The sequence below is a fragment of the Trichosurus vulpecula genome, chromosome 2 (genome assembly GCF_011100635.1).
Source record: "Trichosurus vulpecula isolate mTriVul1 chromosome 2, mTriVul1.pri, whole genome shotgun sequence".
Classification (NCBI taxonomy): domain Eukaryota; kingdom Metazoa; phylum Chordata; class Mammalia; order Diprotodontia; family Phalangeridae; genus Trichosurus; species Trichosurus vulpecula.
Window position 1 is genome coordinate 394,754,835 of NC_050574.1, and position 16,584 is coordinate 394,771,418.

Here is a 16,584-nt window from a genome sequence, read left to right on the forward strand (position 1 = left end):
TCTGTCCTCAGATGTTTATTAGCTGTGTGACCCTGGAAAAGTCACTTAACCTTGTTTGCCTCAGTTTTCTCCTGTGTAAAATGAGCTGGAAATCCAGTATCTTTGCCAAGAAAACCCCAAATGGCATCATGAAGAATAGGACAGGACTAATCAACAAAAGCAAACGAATTAATGAATAAATGAGAAAATAAAGAGGGATAAGAACAATTATCATCATCACTACGGGGACAGGCAGCTCTGTGTAATGAATGAAAAACAGTTAAATGGTAAAAAATGCAGCTGTACTATGATAGTACTATAAATCTCCATGGGAGAAAACGGTTACGCTCAGCAGTCATGACCCTTGGAACAGCTATGCTACAGACCTGATTAGAACAATATAGAAATCTATTCGTGTTTGCTGACAGAATAAATGGGCCTGTGTAAGGTCTAGACTTCTCAACAGCCTCTAACAGCATTCTGATTTTTTTTTTAAAGGCTATTTTTAAGGACTGAGTCATCATGGGATCAGGGGTATGTTTCTGCCATGGACACAGAACTGTCTGAGAGCCAGCACGTAAGTGGATAGAAATCTGGCCTCAGAGTTGAGAAGATTTGGGCTTCAGGGCCAGCCTCTGACACATCTTGGCTGTGTGATCCTGGGCAAGTCACTTAACCTCTTAATGCCCCACAGGGAGCTTTCTGAGACCATACGTTGCAGTACGGGTATGGATCTGCACTGTTATAGGGAATTTCTTCATTAAGAGTTCCTGTTAACAATGAAATTAACAATGATAATTGATGATGATGGTGATGATGGTGGCTAACATTTATAAGTGCCAGGCACCGTGCTAAGCACTTTGTAATGATCGTCTCATTTGACCCTCACAACAACCCTGGGAGGTAGATCCTATTATTATCTCGATTTTACTGTTGAGGACATTGAGGCAAACAGAAGGTAAGCAACCTGCCCAAGGTCACACAGTTAGTGTCTGAGGGTAGGTTCTGAACTCAGGTCTTCCTGACTCTAGGCTTACTGCACCACCTAGACACCACACAACTCTTGTCTTAGTTGCATACCCAGGGAACTGGTTTAGAGTCAGTAAAGAGTGAAGTTAAATTTAAGGCACTTCTCCAAATGGGACAGTGTCAACCCTGAGGGTACCCCAGGGACTGGTTTTTAACATGTTTATAAAACCTCTGGAACAAAGAGTACCCAGTGAAATCTTTTTAGCCTTTGCAGATAACATTAAGCTCACTCAAGGAATTCGATGCCAAGCCAGTGGGAATGAGATGTAGAAAGATGTCAAAGAGCTATGTGAGTGAGCAAGAAACTTGAAGAACTTCAAAATGGGCAAGATCACCCACCTAGGGGAAAATAATCCGAACTATTCTTATAGGGTGACTGGCCCTCAGCTTTTGGCTCTAGGACTTGGTTTAGGCCATTCCCTAAAGACAATGACACAACATACTGCCGTAGCCAAAAATGCTGGGCACTGTGAAGAGGGGTATTAGAAACAAAAAACAAAACAAAACTCATTCTCTGCTGCTTATGTAAGAGCATGGAACATCTGCACTAGAACACCAACTGCAATTCTGCTCTTCATCTGAAGAAATACTTCCCAATATCATAGTGTCTATTCTGTATTTATGTTGTATGTGTCAGTTTATGGATTTGTTGTCTCTTCCATCAGAATAAAATCTCCTTGAGGTCAGAGGGTCTTGTTTTTTTCATCCCCTTCCCTTAGCATAGTGCCTGGCATGCAGTAAGTGCTCATGCATTAAAGAAAAGCCAGAAAAGTTCAATTAAAATGATTAAGCAGATGAGAGAAGGTTCTATATGAGGAAAGACTTAAAAAAGCTAGGACTACTCAGTATGGGAGGAGGGCACAAGTCTTTCAAGGAGACCTTTGCTGGTTCCACTGGTATCTGTTCAAATGTTCTCCTGAGACTCTCTTCCATTTACTCTGTATATCTTGTACATGTCTAGTTGACTACATGTTGTCTTTTCTGTGAGAATATGATCTCCTTGAGGGTAAGGACTAATTTTGCTCTTTTTTTTTTTTTGGTATCTTTCAGGTTTACCATATTGGCTGGCACACAGTGAACACTTACTAATGCTCCATATTGACTGACTATAAAAGGGAATGGCACTGAGAGGCTTGTTCACTGGGGTCCCTCAGTATTAAAACTAGGAAACAGCTCCTAAAGATTAGAAGTAAATGGAGAGGAATTTTTAAAAAGCTACTGTACACAAGAGTACTAAACTTATCCCTCAAGGCAACAACAAACATTATGAGCTTACTATGTGCCAGGCACAAGGTAGTTTAGTCTGAAGATAGGAACAGATTAAGTTCAAGAGGAATGAAGGTCATGTTTTCGATGCTAGGTTAATACATATTAGGAATGTTTTGTGGTAATACTCTAGTTCCTAATTCTTGAACATTGATGGAGGTCAACTACAGTGTATCACAAACCATCCTTTATTTTTTTTCCCCACTAACAGTGATAGAACACTAGGATGGAAAGACATGGGTTTGACCCAATAAGGTAACTGTTTCAGGCAGCTAGGTGGCACAGTGGATAGAGTGCCAGGCCCGCAGTCAGGAAGACTCATCTTCCTGAGTTCATATCTGACACGTCCTAGCTGTGTGACCATGGGCAAATCACTTCACTCTGCCTCAGTTTCCTTCATCTATAAAAATGAGTGGAGAAGGAAATGGCAAACCACTCCAGTATCTCTGCCAAGAAAACCCCAAATGGGGTCACGAAGAATTGGACACAAATGAAATGACTGAACAACAACAAATGAGGAGGAAAAAGTTGAGGAAACAAGAGTGATAGTGGGTAGGTTATGTCCTTCCTTCTCATTCTCAGTTCAAAGCACTTCTGTTCTCTGATTACAAAGATGCTTGGTGCCCCATTGTTACAGCTTCATCTCTTCTAGATTAAGTATGTGATTGGAAATACTAAATTCATTTAACAAAATTACATGCCAAACAAAATGATCTATTTGCCAACTTAGAGATCTTATTCATGATAATTTCATTAAAGGACATCCAATGAGATAAATATAATCAATATTGGTTATTACAATCTCTCAGGGATGAAAGGTAGTGATTCTCTAAAATTAGAGATCTTTACTTGGGGTCCATAGATCCCCAAGGCTCCCTAAGGGGTCCATGGATAGTTCAGGGGGGTCTGTGAGCTTGGATGAGAAAAAAATGACATCTTTATTTTTATGAATCTCTAAAATTTAGCATTTCTTTCAATTATGAATTTTTAAAAATTTTATTTTGAGAAGGGGTCCACAGGCTTAACCAGAATGCTGAAGGAATTCAGTCCATGACATAAAAGAGTTCAAGCATCTTTGCTCCTTAAGGTTGGGCAATGATTATTCACCTCTCTTTTTCATAGGATGTTCATCAACCAGTCGACAAACATTTAGTAAGGCCTTACTTTACAGGCACTATGCATGGTGCTTGGGATGCAAAAAACAGAATGCATATTTGGGATGGAGATTTGTCTTATGTACATATATTTGAATTTTTTTAATATTTCTTTGATATTTTTTGTTTTAGAACACAATCTTCATTTCTAAATATATCTGTCCCCTTTCTCCTTTCCAGGGAGTTTTTTTTTTTTTTTTAAAGATTGAAGGGGGAGGAGGAGAAAAAGCAGCTCAGCAAAATTAACCAACACTGATGAATATTTAAGGTTACCCCAAATAAGGTGTCTGAGACTCCATCCCCAGCTTTCTAAACCTCATTACTTTTATTCTACCAGCTAAAAACCCAGGATGCATCATCCCAATTATTTGAGATGATTCCAAATGAGCTTCTATCATTTATTTGCCTCTAATGGAGTACCATTACTCATTCACTACCTTGTGAAGAAAAGCTAAAAAGATCATCATACTCCTGTATTTTACAGGAATAGATTTAAATAGAACTCTACTTAGAAGCTATTGTACTGTCAATTCGGGGAAAATTACAAGAGCTATGAGAGCTGGTGTGGGGTGGAAGGCATAGAAAAAAAAAAGAATACAGCAGGATTGGGGATGAGAAGAAAACCCAAAGATCAAGAGCATCACCCCAAAGGAGAGGGGCAGTAAATACTGTGGAGAAGGGTGTAAAAGTTGGTGTGAGGAGGAGGACAGAAAAGGCCTAAAAGTTAGTCTCAATGGATGTCCCCATACCTGGGATGTTCTTCCTTCTCATCTCTGCCTTCTAGGCTTCTCTAGCTTTCTTCTCTTAGCTTTCTCTAGCTAAGATACCACTCTCTACAATCCCCCTTAATTCAAGTACCTTCCCTGTTAATTATTACCTATTTATCCTGCATATAACTTGTTTGCACATGGTTCTTTGCATGTTGTCTCCCTCATTAGATTGTAAGCTCCTTGAGGCCAGCGCAGGGACGGTCTTTGCCTTTCTTTGTATCACCAGGGCATAGTACAGTGCTTGGAACATCACAGGTGTTTAGCAAATGTTTACTGACAAAGACTCAGGAAATTGGAGATACGGTTCTTTCTTGAAGATAAAAGGGAAGACCCATGGGCCTATCAGGGAAGACTTATCAGTAAAAGAGGAAAAATTTCAGAGAAAGCATATTAGGAATATTATGGAGGGCCAGAACAGGCAGACAGATGCCTTCTTTGCCTTGAAGGTTTACATCTCTATCAACAATCCAAATATTCTAAAGGATTCTTTCACTTAACACACATGACCTGATTGGGGGTATCTGGTTTCTTCTCCTCCGGGGTGTATCAACATCCTACTTCAAGTCAAAAGTCTTCTTGGGACTAGTCCTGATATGATCCAACTTAGAGCCTAGCCATCTAGCTGCTAAAACAAGCTGCTTCATCAATGAATCAAACTGAAAGGAACTTGCGGAAGGAAGTGAATGATGTGTTAGGAGTTGCAGCCAGCGTAAATCTCAGATGGGTTAAGCATTAAAAATCCACTCCTTACTGGTATGGGGACAACACCCTCATGATAGAGGCAGCTGTGCTCCAGCTGACCTTTTTCTTTTGGTTGCAAAGAGGCCTCCCCAAGCCAGTCGAAGGAAACAAAGCAAATGAGATTTTTTTTTTTAAATGAGTCAGAGCTGCTAGGGAGGTGAGGCTCGAATCTTGCCTGCATTATTCTTGTGTTTCTCTCGTGGGCAGCCAGCTATTCTAGCCAACAGCTCATTTTCTCCTCCCAAATGAGCTAATATTTTTCTCTGGCAGCGACCCTTTTTATAACCTTGGGTTTCTGAAACTTGAGAGGAAAATCCCGTAAGCAGCTAACGATAAATGTTTTCCTCTACATGGTATAATTTTTTTTTTAAACAGGAAAAACATATTCAGATGCTGCATGGCAAAGTGAACTGGCCCTTTTCTATTCAGATAGGAAGCAGAGATTTTGACTTTCCCCGATCTCTGCAAGGGCTAGGCCACATGGTCATTGATTCTGTGATTTTAATTACATGTTCAAGATCACGGCACTCAGGGATCCTCTCAATCCAGGGAGTCAATTTGGTCCCATCCCTTATTCATGCTATCCCACTACTACCTAAGAAAAACTAGAACACTGAGAATGAATTATAAGCAATAGTAAGTCTCTTCCTACACGGGGGCATGTAACATTCCTAAGAGAGATTGGGAAGGAGTAGAGACTCAAAGTACAACTTCCCTCTTTACCCCTACAGAACCTGTCCCTCTGGAGCTGAGCTTCTGCTGTGGGCCTGTTAGGTGGGCCTCCAACTCAGGTGCCTTGCTAAAAGACATAGTTGACCAGAGGCCTTTGGTTGGTATCTGTGGTCCAAAGGACCCCTACCCCATAATATCTACAAAGGGAGCCCAGAAGAATTTTCACAATGCAAATAACTAATGACTTTTCGGGCCGCTAACCCTGATCTGTACTTGACCCCAGCAAATTCCCACGCTGGAAGGAAATTGAGGGTGGAAGTGGAAGAATGATATTTTGAACTGTAGGAAGCTGGTAACTTGATTAGCTAGGGATAGCAATAGGAAAAGTTTGTAAGTAAACCTTTGCACACAGGAGGGCCTCAATTCGTATGTGCTGAACAGAACACAAGTTGTGGGAAGCTCCCACCTCACAGGTCCAACTGCAATGCTTCCTGCATACAGCTGGTGCTTAAATCAGCACTGAGCTCAAATTTCATTTGAAGAAAAAAAGTTTCTGGAGCTCCTGGTGCCTGAGAGACAGAATAGGCTCTATTCACTTTAATGTTAAAGTTACTCTGCAATATAAAGGACTGAGAATCCACTGTCCTCTCAAACGTCTCCAGTTTTAACACTGGTAGCACTCTGCCAATAACACCTATTAAAAGCCTACTGGATGCCTTGTGTAGTGAATTCAGCCATATGAACCCAAAGGAATAAATTTTGTTTTCTCTGTTTTAGGGGGTTTAGTAATGGCATCCCCACAAAGTGGCAAAGGGGTTGTACCGTTTTCGTTTTCATGGCTACAGGGCTTTTGGAACAGTGACTCAAAACCCCTGGCTTTTCAGCTGGTCTTAACCTGTCTTCTCAGAAAAACTTTTATCTTTTCCCAAGTGGAGACCTTCAAAAGGATCTTCAGCTTCCTATTCTGCACAACTCTGTGGCTATTTTCCAAATGTGGGATGAAATTCTTTTCAAGGAAATTAGTGGGTCAGCATTTATTAAGCGCCCACTATTGCCAGGCACTGCACTAAGCACCGGGGATACAAAGAAAGACAAAAGAAACTTCCCTGCAAGGAATTCTTATTTGTAAGATTTCCCTGGAAGACAATTTAAAGGTCTTCTATTCCCCTCAATTAAATGATCTTGCAGGTGCAGGCCTTTTCTCTCCCTTTCTAAAGCCCTAAATCAGAGCCAAAGAGCAAAAGGGCAGATTTTCAAAAGAATCTTTGAAAACAAGCTTTCTCAAATCAATTCTTTTGGGATACAAGTGCCCGATTTCAGCATAATCTCGGTGCAAAGTTTGGGAGGGGGTATGATTCACACAGACTCAGAATCATTGCTGAAGTTCCCCTTGAAAAGGCTTCCCTTTCTATCCAAATGCTCCACATATTTGCTTTATGCTCCTAGGCAGGGGGCCTGAAGCTGACTTACAAGTCACACATAACCTTCTCTGTTAGTGAATCCGTGAGCATCGTCACTATCTCAATAGGAATGAAAACCACCCAATTCAAGTTGGAAAAGACAATAGTAGAGATTTAAAAAAAAAAAAAAAAAGAATCCCTAGCACTGTATTCTCCACTTCAACCTGATTTAGGAGAAGGAGACGTTGAAAGGTGTCTAGGAAATCTCAAAGACTTTGAATGCCTTAAGGGATAATTTTAATGCAAAGCCGGTTCCAGGGGAGGCAGCATTTAAATTAGGGATTCTTAGCCTTTTTTCATGGACCCCTTTGGAATTCTGGTGAAGTCTATGGATCCTTTCTCAGGATAATGTTTGCTTTTTTTTAAAAAAAATACATGATTAAAAAAAATACAAATTTCAGTTAGAAATTAATAATAATTAGTACATACAGCACTTTAAGGTTTAAAAACACTTTACCAATTTTCTCAGATTTTATCCTCACAAAAATGCTAGGAGTCAGATGCTATTATTATCCCCATTTTACAGATAAGGAAACTGAGGCAGAGTGAAGATAAGTGACTTGTCCAGGGTCACACAGCTAGTAAGGATCTTAGGCTGGATTTGAACTCAAATCTCCTTAACTCCAGGCTTAGCACTCTTTTTTCCCCTCTACTGATTTAAAGGAAGTGCACTTGCCCAGTTTTGCTTGCAATAAACACATATCTGGGACAAGAAACAAATCCACAGCTATGAATCTAAGCCACATGAGCCACCCAAACCTTTATGTCCCCGGAAGCTAGAGTCTCTAACAGTCTCTAAGCCCTCTTCTCATGTCCATTATGGGGACGTGCATACGCAATAGCATAGTGGGCAGGGAGGGAAAACAACTCAGGAAATCAGGTATCGTTGGTAAATGAATGGTAGACCAGTTCTAAGGTGAGAAAGAGCAGCTATGAACATCCCATTTACCTCCTCTCACTTTCTGACAGCTGGTTGTCTCCCTAGGAGGGAAGGAAGAAAAGTCATCACTGACTTACCCCCTGTAAGACTTGAAAGCTGTCATTGCTGGGTGGTGGGTCTTGATCTGGATCAACTCCAACTCTGTAGCCATGCCAGGGGGAAAACAGAAGCAGAAAAACACAAAACATAAGACATGTTTAGATGGCAGCAAGCAACCTAGGTTGAATGTAACCAAGAGGTCAATCACCTTCCCAAAGCAGCCTGAGCAGTTAGCTAAAAAGACAAGAAAGCTTTCATGCAAGAGTCATTTGGGGGGAAAGAGAGAGAGAGAGAGAGAGACAGAACACGAGGATGAAAACACACACCATTTCTCTTCCTAGAAGGTAGGGGCCTTGCCAGAAGGTTCCCTGTGTAGCATCCATGCTGAGTTGGCACTGTTAACATTCAATAACTCAAATTTGTGTCTGCCTGGCTTCCAGTGATACTTATAAGGCAAACAAATTTATTCCTCTATAGAGGAGTAAATAAGGAGCATATAAGGACTTCATTCCTGGTTCAAAGGTTTTACCCTTGCTTCTGTTGTCTCCCTGCCTCTCCAATTAGTTTCCCTTCCTGTTCAGAATCACCACATTGTGATGCTGGGACCAGCAAAGGATGATGAGTCAAGTCTAAGCTGCCCAGGAAGCCCTGATACGTTAGTAATCACAAAACACATTGGGTGGAAAGATGAACTGAGCTTAGCTATCCAGCGTGCCAGGTCCAGCACAACTGGTGGATTATGGAGTCAAGAATGAAGACTTCTGAATGACAATGGAACATGACTCGAAAATTAAAATCGATGCCACTTCAAGCAAAGACAACAATAAACTCCACTTTCCCTAATCATCAGAAAAAGACTATCATGATGAGTCATAGGATTGTAGGCTTCTATATTTAGGGTTGTTGGAGGCCATGCAGTTCAACTCCCTCATTTTATAGATCAGGAACCAAGAGGTCAAGTAGCTTGGTCAAGGTCATACAGCTGGTAAAGGGCAGAGATGGGATTCAAACCCAGGTCCTTTGATTCCAAGTTGAGAACTCTTTTCATTGTACCCTATTGTTTCCCCCTTTTAACCATTTCACAGACACAGTTGGGAGGATTTCTAAGGATATTCAAATATCAACTTGTCGCCTTTTTTACTTACCCCCCAAGCCTTTCACCTTACTTCATTTTGAGGAGAAATATGACGAGGATAACAGGAGGCAGGGCTGAGATAAAGAGGAGCAAGGGACAGAAATGGGGCCATGACTCATGAAAGTTTCTTCTCCCTACCCTCCAATTCTTACCAAAAATAGGGAAGGGGAACAAGAGGAAAACTGACTTCAAATGGGAATGTGTTGCCCTAGTGGGAAGAGATGGGATGGAAGCTGACATGGGTGAGACTAAGGATCTAGCACCTTGAGTTAACATGGGTGCTACCGGTTCACAGGCATGTAGCGATATTTCCACTATTCCTACCCCCTGCGTGATCCCAGACACTTCTGTACTCAGGCCACTTAGGGTGCAGAGGAGAGACATGGAAAGGAGAACACAGAAGTTGTAACACCAGCCCATGTACCCTCACAGACCCAAATTTCCTCTTCTGCCCTAGGTTCCAATTGGCATTAACTTAATCATTCTGAGACCAAAGAAATTGGAAAAGGAGCACGTAGAAGGCAAAGAGGAGGAACTGCCCCTTACCTTGTGAAGCAGGTGTTATTACATATTAAAACCAATAAGATATCAGATTTCATAATAATGGTTGGACCTTTGTGGATATCCCACAGGTGCCTCAAATCTGATGAACTTTCCCCGCAGTGCTTGGAGGTTGTTTTCTATCATGGCTTGTCATCAAAGACGCTCAGTGTATCTGGACATCAGCCCGGAGTCAGGGATTAAACCCTATCCAAATGTGTTCAGACTGAGAACTTCGGGGAGGGAGGGAGGCAGGAAGGCGGGAGAGCATGGGTGGCTCTTTCAGTGCATGAGCAATCCAATCTAGGGGTCACAGAGCTGTCTAGAGGAGCAGCAGCCAAATTCTGATGGTTCTACACTGGGATCTAAAAACGCCTGCTGTACAGAAGTGACCTCAGGGAGGGCAGCCCATTCAATCATACTGTCATTCATGTCTATGAAAACTATACTTAGAACCCCTTTCATGCAAATTAGAGAGATAAAAACCCTCTGCTCAAATGTATTACAGGCAAGGCTATGGAGCCAATATCAGTCCCCATTCATTGGGAGGCTACAAGCCATTGTACTCTGGATTAATTTACTTTGATTATCTCCTAGGCACCAGGTGCAGGGACACAGGAGCAGAGAGCCTGGTTACCCCTAGAGAATTGCTCAAATTGCCCACCAGAATGCCAGGTGAACAAGCAAGTATTGGTCTGACCACAGAGACGCTATTGTGGAAATAGTAGAGACAGATTATGTGATCTGAAGGGCATGTCTGTTAGCTGCAGTACAGCCAAGAACATAGCCGTTCAGATTTGCCAGTAACAATCTCTCTATTCTGTACGGCTTATTTTGGGGGGGTGGGGATAGGGAGAGGCGGAGGAGAAACTCCCAAACTTCCCAACTTTACAAGCAGTTTCTGTGATTGCAAAGATAAAATGAATTTCCTTTTTCAGCCCAGTTGAGATGGTAAGCTTATGGGTAAGAAAAAACAAAAAAAAACCTTGCCTGAGTCAGCCCTGCACCAGAAGGGAAAAAAATATTAACGAATACTGTAAAATTTGCCAAATACTACCCCCTTCCATTTATTCCACTAATCTGTTAATAAAAGGAATAAAGCACACAAACGCCATGTCTTCTCCTACTCCACTCCTCAATCATATTAAGAGTCGATCTTGACTGTTTTCATTCAATTCTGTAAACTTCAGTGGGATTTATTAATGCAAGAAAATGCAAAAAACCAGACCTCACCCCCAGCCCCTGTCGGTGTCCAATGCAAATACTACATCAGGGCAAGGAGCGTATATTAACAGGATGACAAACCCACTGAGTAAATCTACGCCAAATTAGGCCCTGTGTACCCTCAACAACCCTGCTATAGTCACACTGAAAACATGGCGCACTGGCTAGTCAATCAAATTCATCTTTGAAGCAGCTGCAATCAATATGAGTTATTGATATAGTCAGGCATATGTTTCTTGAGCATCGCTTCTAAACTGAGCATCAGTCTAACCCTCAAACAAATGAATGCTCTCTGGCTCGCTACCCAAGGGCCTAACCTATGCATTCTACTGAGATCCTGAAAAGAGATGATTCAGTGGCTCACAGGATCACAGCATGAGAGCTAGAAGGGGCCTGAGGTGTTATTCTCTACATTTTACAGATGAAGAAACTTAGGCCCAGGTTATATAAGGAACTTGTCCAAGTGAGGACAGAGTCAGGATTCAAACTCACATCTCACCTGAATCCAAATCCAACTCTTAGGAAGACCTTAGTTCAAATCTAGCCTCAGACGTTTACTAGTTGTGTGACCCCTAGAGAGTCATTTAACCTTTTTTCTGCCTCAGTTTCTTCAACTATAAAATAGGAATAATAATAGATCAAATGAGATAAGGTTTAGATAAAGTGTTTTAGAGCACAGTGCCTGGCAAACAGTAGGTGCTTAATAAATGCTTGCTTCCCTCCTTTCTTTCCTTCTGCCCTCTCTTCCTTCTATCCTTCTTCTCTCCCTTCCTTCTCTATCCCTTCCTTCCTTCCCTCCTTTCTTTTTTCCCTCCCTCCCCTTCCTCTCTTCCTTTCCTTCCCTTCCCTTCCTTTCCTTTCCACCTCTTAGTCAATACAGTAAAACCTAGGTTAACTAAAACACTATAGAACCAGCGTATTCCTCAGTTCATTAGAAATTTCAATTCAGAAATTTCCAACTATCTTTGCTGTTGAAAGTTTCCATAATGCCTTTCATCTCCTTTTCCACTTCAGTGAACAGTCTACCAAACACCACTTGCAGGGTTCCCTCACTGCATGCAAACATAGACCTGATGGTATAAAGAACCTGGGCTAAATCTGTATGGATCTGGAAGGAGGCTTAATCCCTGATCTACATTTTTGTTTTCTTATAATTTTCTTCTCTCCCACGGAAGAGTTCAGAGTCAGGGAGAGGGAGGAAATCTAGTTAGTCGGCTCATCTTTCATTGTAATTTTACTATAACCAGACTCTTGCAAATGCTCATACTCCATGGTTGTCTATACTTTCTTTGGCTCTTCCTCAAACTTTACCCATTCTTCCTCTTTGGCCTTTATTTTTCCTCCCATCCCCACCCCCCCTCCACCACACACGGTGGCCAGTTTGATATTTCCAAAGCACAGATCTGACCATGCTACTCTCTTACTTAAGAAGCCTCCTTTTTGCCCCTAAGATCCAATCTGAACTCTTTTGTGTGCCTTTTAAAGCTCTTAAGAGCCCAGTTCTAGCCTACTTTCCCAAGCTAATTACTTATTTTCACTCACTCTACGTTCCAGACTAACTGGCCCTTACACACAGAATGCCATTTCCAGCCTCTGGTGCTTTGCACAGGCTGTCCCTCCTGCCTAGAATGCCCTCCCCTCCACCTCACAGCATCCCTACAAAGCCCAGCTCAGGTGCCACCTCCTTTCAGAAGCCCATTCCTATCTCCTTCATTGCTGGTGTCATTCCCTATGTCCCTAAAAATTACTTTGTGTACATTTTAATATTTTACTTTCTGCATGTAGAATTAGGGACCGGACCTTTGATTTTACTGTTAAGGGACTTCCTGGCTGAGGAAACCCCCTCTACCAATGCAGTTACCTTCTTAGCAATTTGTGACCTTAGACATAAGCCTAGAGCAAGGAGAGGTTACGTGACTTGTGGTTATACAGCTAGAGTAAGAGGCAGAACTTGAACTCAGGACTTCCTGGTTTCCAGGCCAGCTACCTATCCCCTCTATCATGATGCCTCTCTGTGTTTGCATGCGTTATTTTACTTACCTAAAAGTCCTTGAGGGTAGGGCCTGTTTTGGTTTTGTCTTTGCATCTCTTGTAGCAGACATGTAAAAAAATGTTTGTTGAATGAATGTGTGGCTAACTTCTGATAGCAGCCATGTACGTTTGTCATCAACAGCCAGCTAGGCCTAGGCTGGCTAAAGAAGCAGTTTAAGCTTTTGCCCGGTCTCCAGACCAAGGACGCCCCAAGTTCTGCTGGCTCTCTCGTTGCTACTCCAGCCCTGATGCCTTGGGTTGCCCCTAGTTGCCCCTAGAATAAGGTGAACTGGGATAAATGCCTAGGATCCCATGTTCTTAGTGCAGGGTAGCAATTCAGGGAGTCATCGGGGTCAGAGAAGAAGGGGAAAGGTTCTAACAACTGGTTTCAAAACAGAGACCTGAAGTTCTTATTCATACCATCAGTCCATACCATCCCCACCCCACCAAGACAAAGTAAAAGGGTAGGATTTACCCATCTTCCTCTTCACCTATCTACCAACTTCTTTTTTTCCTTTTATTATTCCTTTGTGGTTTACTTATCCCAATTTTACTTATGTAAACATTTTGCAGGGATAGAGAGGTTAAGAAGGCAATAGAATTCAGCCCCTGTGGCTGAATCAAATCATTCCTGCAGAGTAGGAGGGAAGGCTATTTGCCAGGGTGCTTACCTTGGTGCATCTGCTTTGATGCTGGGCAATGGTAAATACTAAGTATTGTATAATATTCCTGGATGTTCATATTGTCTGATTTTCCATTCTGTGACATGCTAGTACTGTAACTCTAGACGAATTGTCCACCGAAAACATTTACTTGGTTGCTTCCCTGTCTGCCATAATGATTTCTCCCCAGCTAACATTTACAATAATCTGAAACTTTACACTGAGTTTTATTATTCTGCAACGTTCCAGCAAATCTCCTGATATACTAAAGTTAATTTCATAAGAACACCAGGAAAGAATTTTCCCCCCCCAGAATAAACTCGGGTTTTTTCCTGTCTTTATTAGGGAAGAAGATGCATGTAGAAAGGAACTTTATGCCAAAAGAAAAAAAAAACAAACCAAAAACAGGTCAAAACTTAAGCAGATTTCAGCTGGAAAAGTAATCCATCGGGCAAAAGTTATTTCATTCCTGAACGAAATGCCTCAAGACATTTATAAACTCCTTTTAAGACAGTCCTGAAGGTCATTTTTCCTACCAATTCAGCATAGAACCTGTAGGTTATCTAGAAAGCACATTGTATGATGGGCATATAAAATGCTGCATTGAAAATTTACTTTCCATTTATTGGGAGGACATATAGGATGATCTCAATGACTTTTTTTTTTTTAAATATGAAATGCAGAGGTCTGCACGGGGCCTCATTTTCTAGAAGATGAGCCTGGAAGCCTTTCTAAATGGCCTAGAATACAAATCTACAACCAGAATGCTGATGGTTCCCAAAGTTTAGTTTCCTTAAACTTAAAATTAGCACTATGATAAAACAAAACCCAAAACAATGGAGGGCAGATGGAAGAAGGCTGAGGCTCGATGACCTCTAAAGTTTCCCAGGTTTAAAATTTTCTGAATCTAAGAATCTGGTTTATAAATTTGACTGAAGGACTGCATTTCTACAAGATGGAAGATTTTAAGGCAATGGTTTCCCCAAACTCAACTGATGTCTGAAGTCAGAAAAGCAAAGGAATGAAAACAACTATTTGACAGTAGAAGCAGTTTAAATACTATGTTGTTTCTGAATGAACTCTGTGTGGTCATCGCTGCACACTTCCTAGAGAGCAAACCCAAAACCCTATTTCAGAGAGATCCGTGTCCGTGACAGACGGACAACACCCACTTCGCCGCTGCCCAGAGGGAGAGGTAGTTTAGCAACACCAAAAACAGATGTCGGCTTCTTCTATAAGCAAGGAGACCCAGAACAGCAAGGAGGCACAGTATTAAAAAGGAAGAAGAAGAGAGGAAACATTAAAGCTGGCGTTCCAATTGCTATGGCCCTGACAGTTGAATCACACTTCAGATGGAAACTGATAAACTGAAATGACATGAGAGACCTCTGAGAGGATTACTTTTAGTTACCTGTTTTTGGTTTGTTTGGAGGTAAGGGCCAGAGGATTTCCTACCTTGGATTCGCCAAGGTAGGAAAAAAAGCAAAAAAGAAAATAATAAAATGCAAATCATAAGACCAAGTTAGTGTTCAGTCAAGATTCAATCTATTTTTGTATCAGTCAATCCCCACTGAAATGGGAAAGTTCAGCTCAGTTCTGTGCTGAGTTAAGAAAGATTCTACTGTCTGGTCATTAGAAGACTGTATTTTTCCAAAACCAGCTGGATTTCTGAGGGTGGCCTGAACTCAAGGCAAAGTAGAGTTTTATAAGGGAATACCAGCTAACTCGGACCCATGTATGACAATGAGGTAACTCTCAAGTTGGGGAAAAAAAGAGAATTCTAGAAATGATATCTATTCAGCTCATTTGAAGCAAAGTTATGGATTAGGATTAACATAACCCTTTCGCTTTCATTATGAGAGAGAGAGGGAGGGAGAGTAAGACGAAGTGAGAGTGTTTTGTGAAAAAAGAAACCTTGCATTAGAAAGACTGGAAAAGCCAAGCCCCAAGTTAATTGTTATGATGCAAAAAACTCATCATGTCACCTGAAATACCTCCAGCGGGTTTCATTGAGATCTTCTTCTGATGGATCCTGGACACCAACTCTGGCATGATACAAGAATGGAACAGACCAATTTGGGTGGGTTACTTGGCAAAAAGTCCACACCCATAGGAATGGAGGTGTGGTCTGGTTTAAGAAAACCAACATATGAAAATCCATACACAAACAGATAAATTAGAGCGTGATTATTCACATTACAAATGGATTTCTAAGCACTGAGTAGAAGGTCAAGACACAGAAAAACTTAAAGCTACGTAACAGATGAAAGTAAATTAAAGATCGAATGGGAAGATATGATTTGGTATATTAAAAACAACCTGATTTACGATAAACTTTTCAGGAATGTCTTTATTTTATTGTGTAAAGTGAGGTACACCTGCACTAAAAATGCAATGTTAAAAGTTAATTTCATAGCACATATGTTTTTAAATGAAACACAAATCTGAACTGGCTTTACTGTTTAAATAGCATAAGGTTTACTGACAGATGCTGGCATGGTTTATGAAGATAAAGCCTTCTGCCTGTTCTGAAGAACACAACTAATGTCACAGGTTCAAACACTCAATTGCTAGTTGACACATTTTATTTCTGGTCTTTTCCCCACTCACTGTGTGGCCCTAAATATAGTGATTTGGTTTCTTTTCTTCTCCCTTGAGCCATGTGGACAAAGGGCTGGATTAATAGCCTGCATTTATGAAATAGCACTTAAGAGTTGATGTTACCTCATTTACAAACAAACCTGTCAGATAGGTAGTACCAACATTAATATCCCCATTTTGCAGAGAAGACTGAGGCTCAGTGAATTGAAGTGACTGGCAAAGGTTACACAGTAAGTAAGTAGGGAAGCTGAACTCAAACCTAGTTCTTCTGATTCCAAGTCCAAGGCTCTTGCCATCACTCCTCGCTGGGCCGTGAAAAGTGAATGCCCAAGATCCTCATT

At 41.3% G+C, this 16,584-nt stretch overlaps 1 protein-coding gene across 2 annotated transcripts in view; it reads right to left on the reverse strand.

The window, feature by feature from the left end:
- The window catches only part of SLC9A7 (solute carrier family 9 member A7), a 196,487-nt gene that overhangs the window by 20,777 nt on the left and 159,126 nt on the right, over positions 1–16,584 (reverse strand). Inside the window, exons 13-14 of one of the 2 annotated variants that reach the window (XM_036746087.1) lie at positions 15,628–15,687; positions 8,089–8,152 (exon numbers count right to left, since the gene is read on the reverse strand). In XM_036746087.1, coding sequence (XP_036601982.1) covers positions 8,089–8,152; positions 15,628–15,687 — 124 coding nt within the window. The remainder of the gene's footprint in view (positions 1–8,088; positions 8,153–15,627; positions 15,688–16,584) is intronic. The other variant, XM_036746088.1, reaches the window with a different exon arrangement.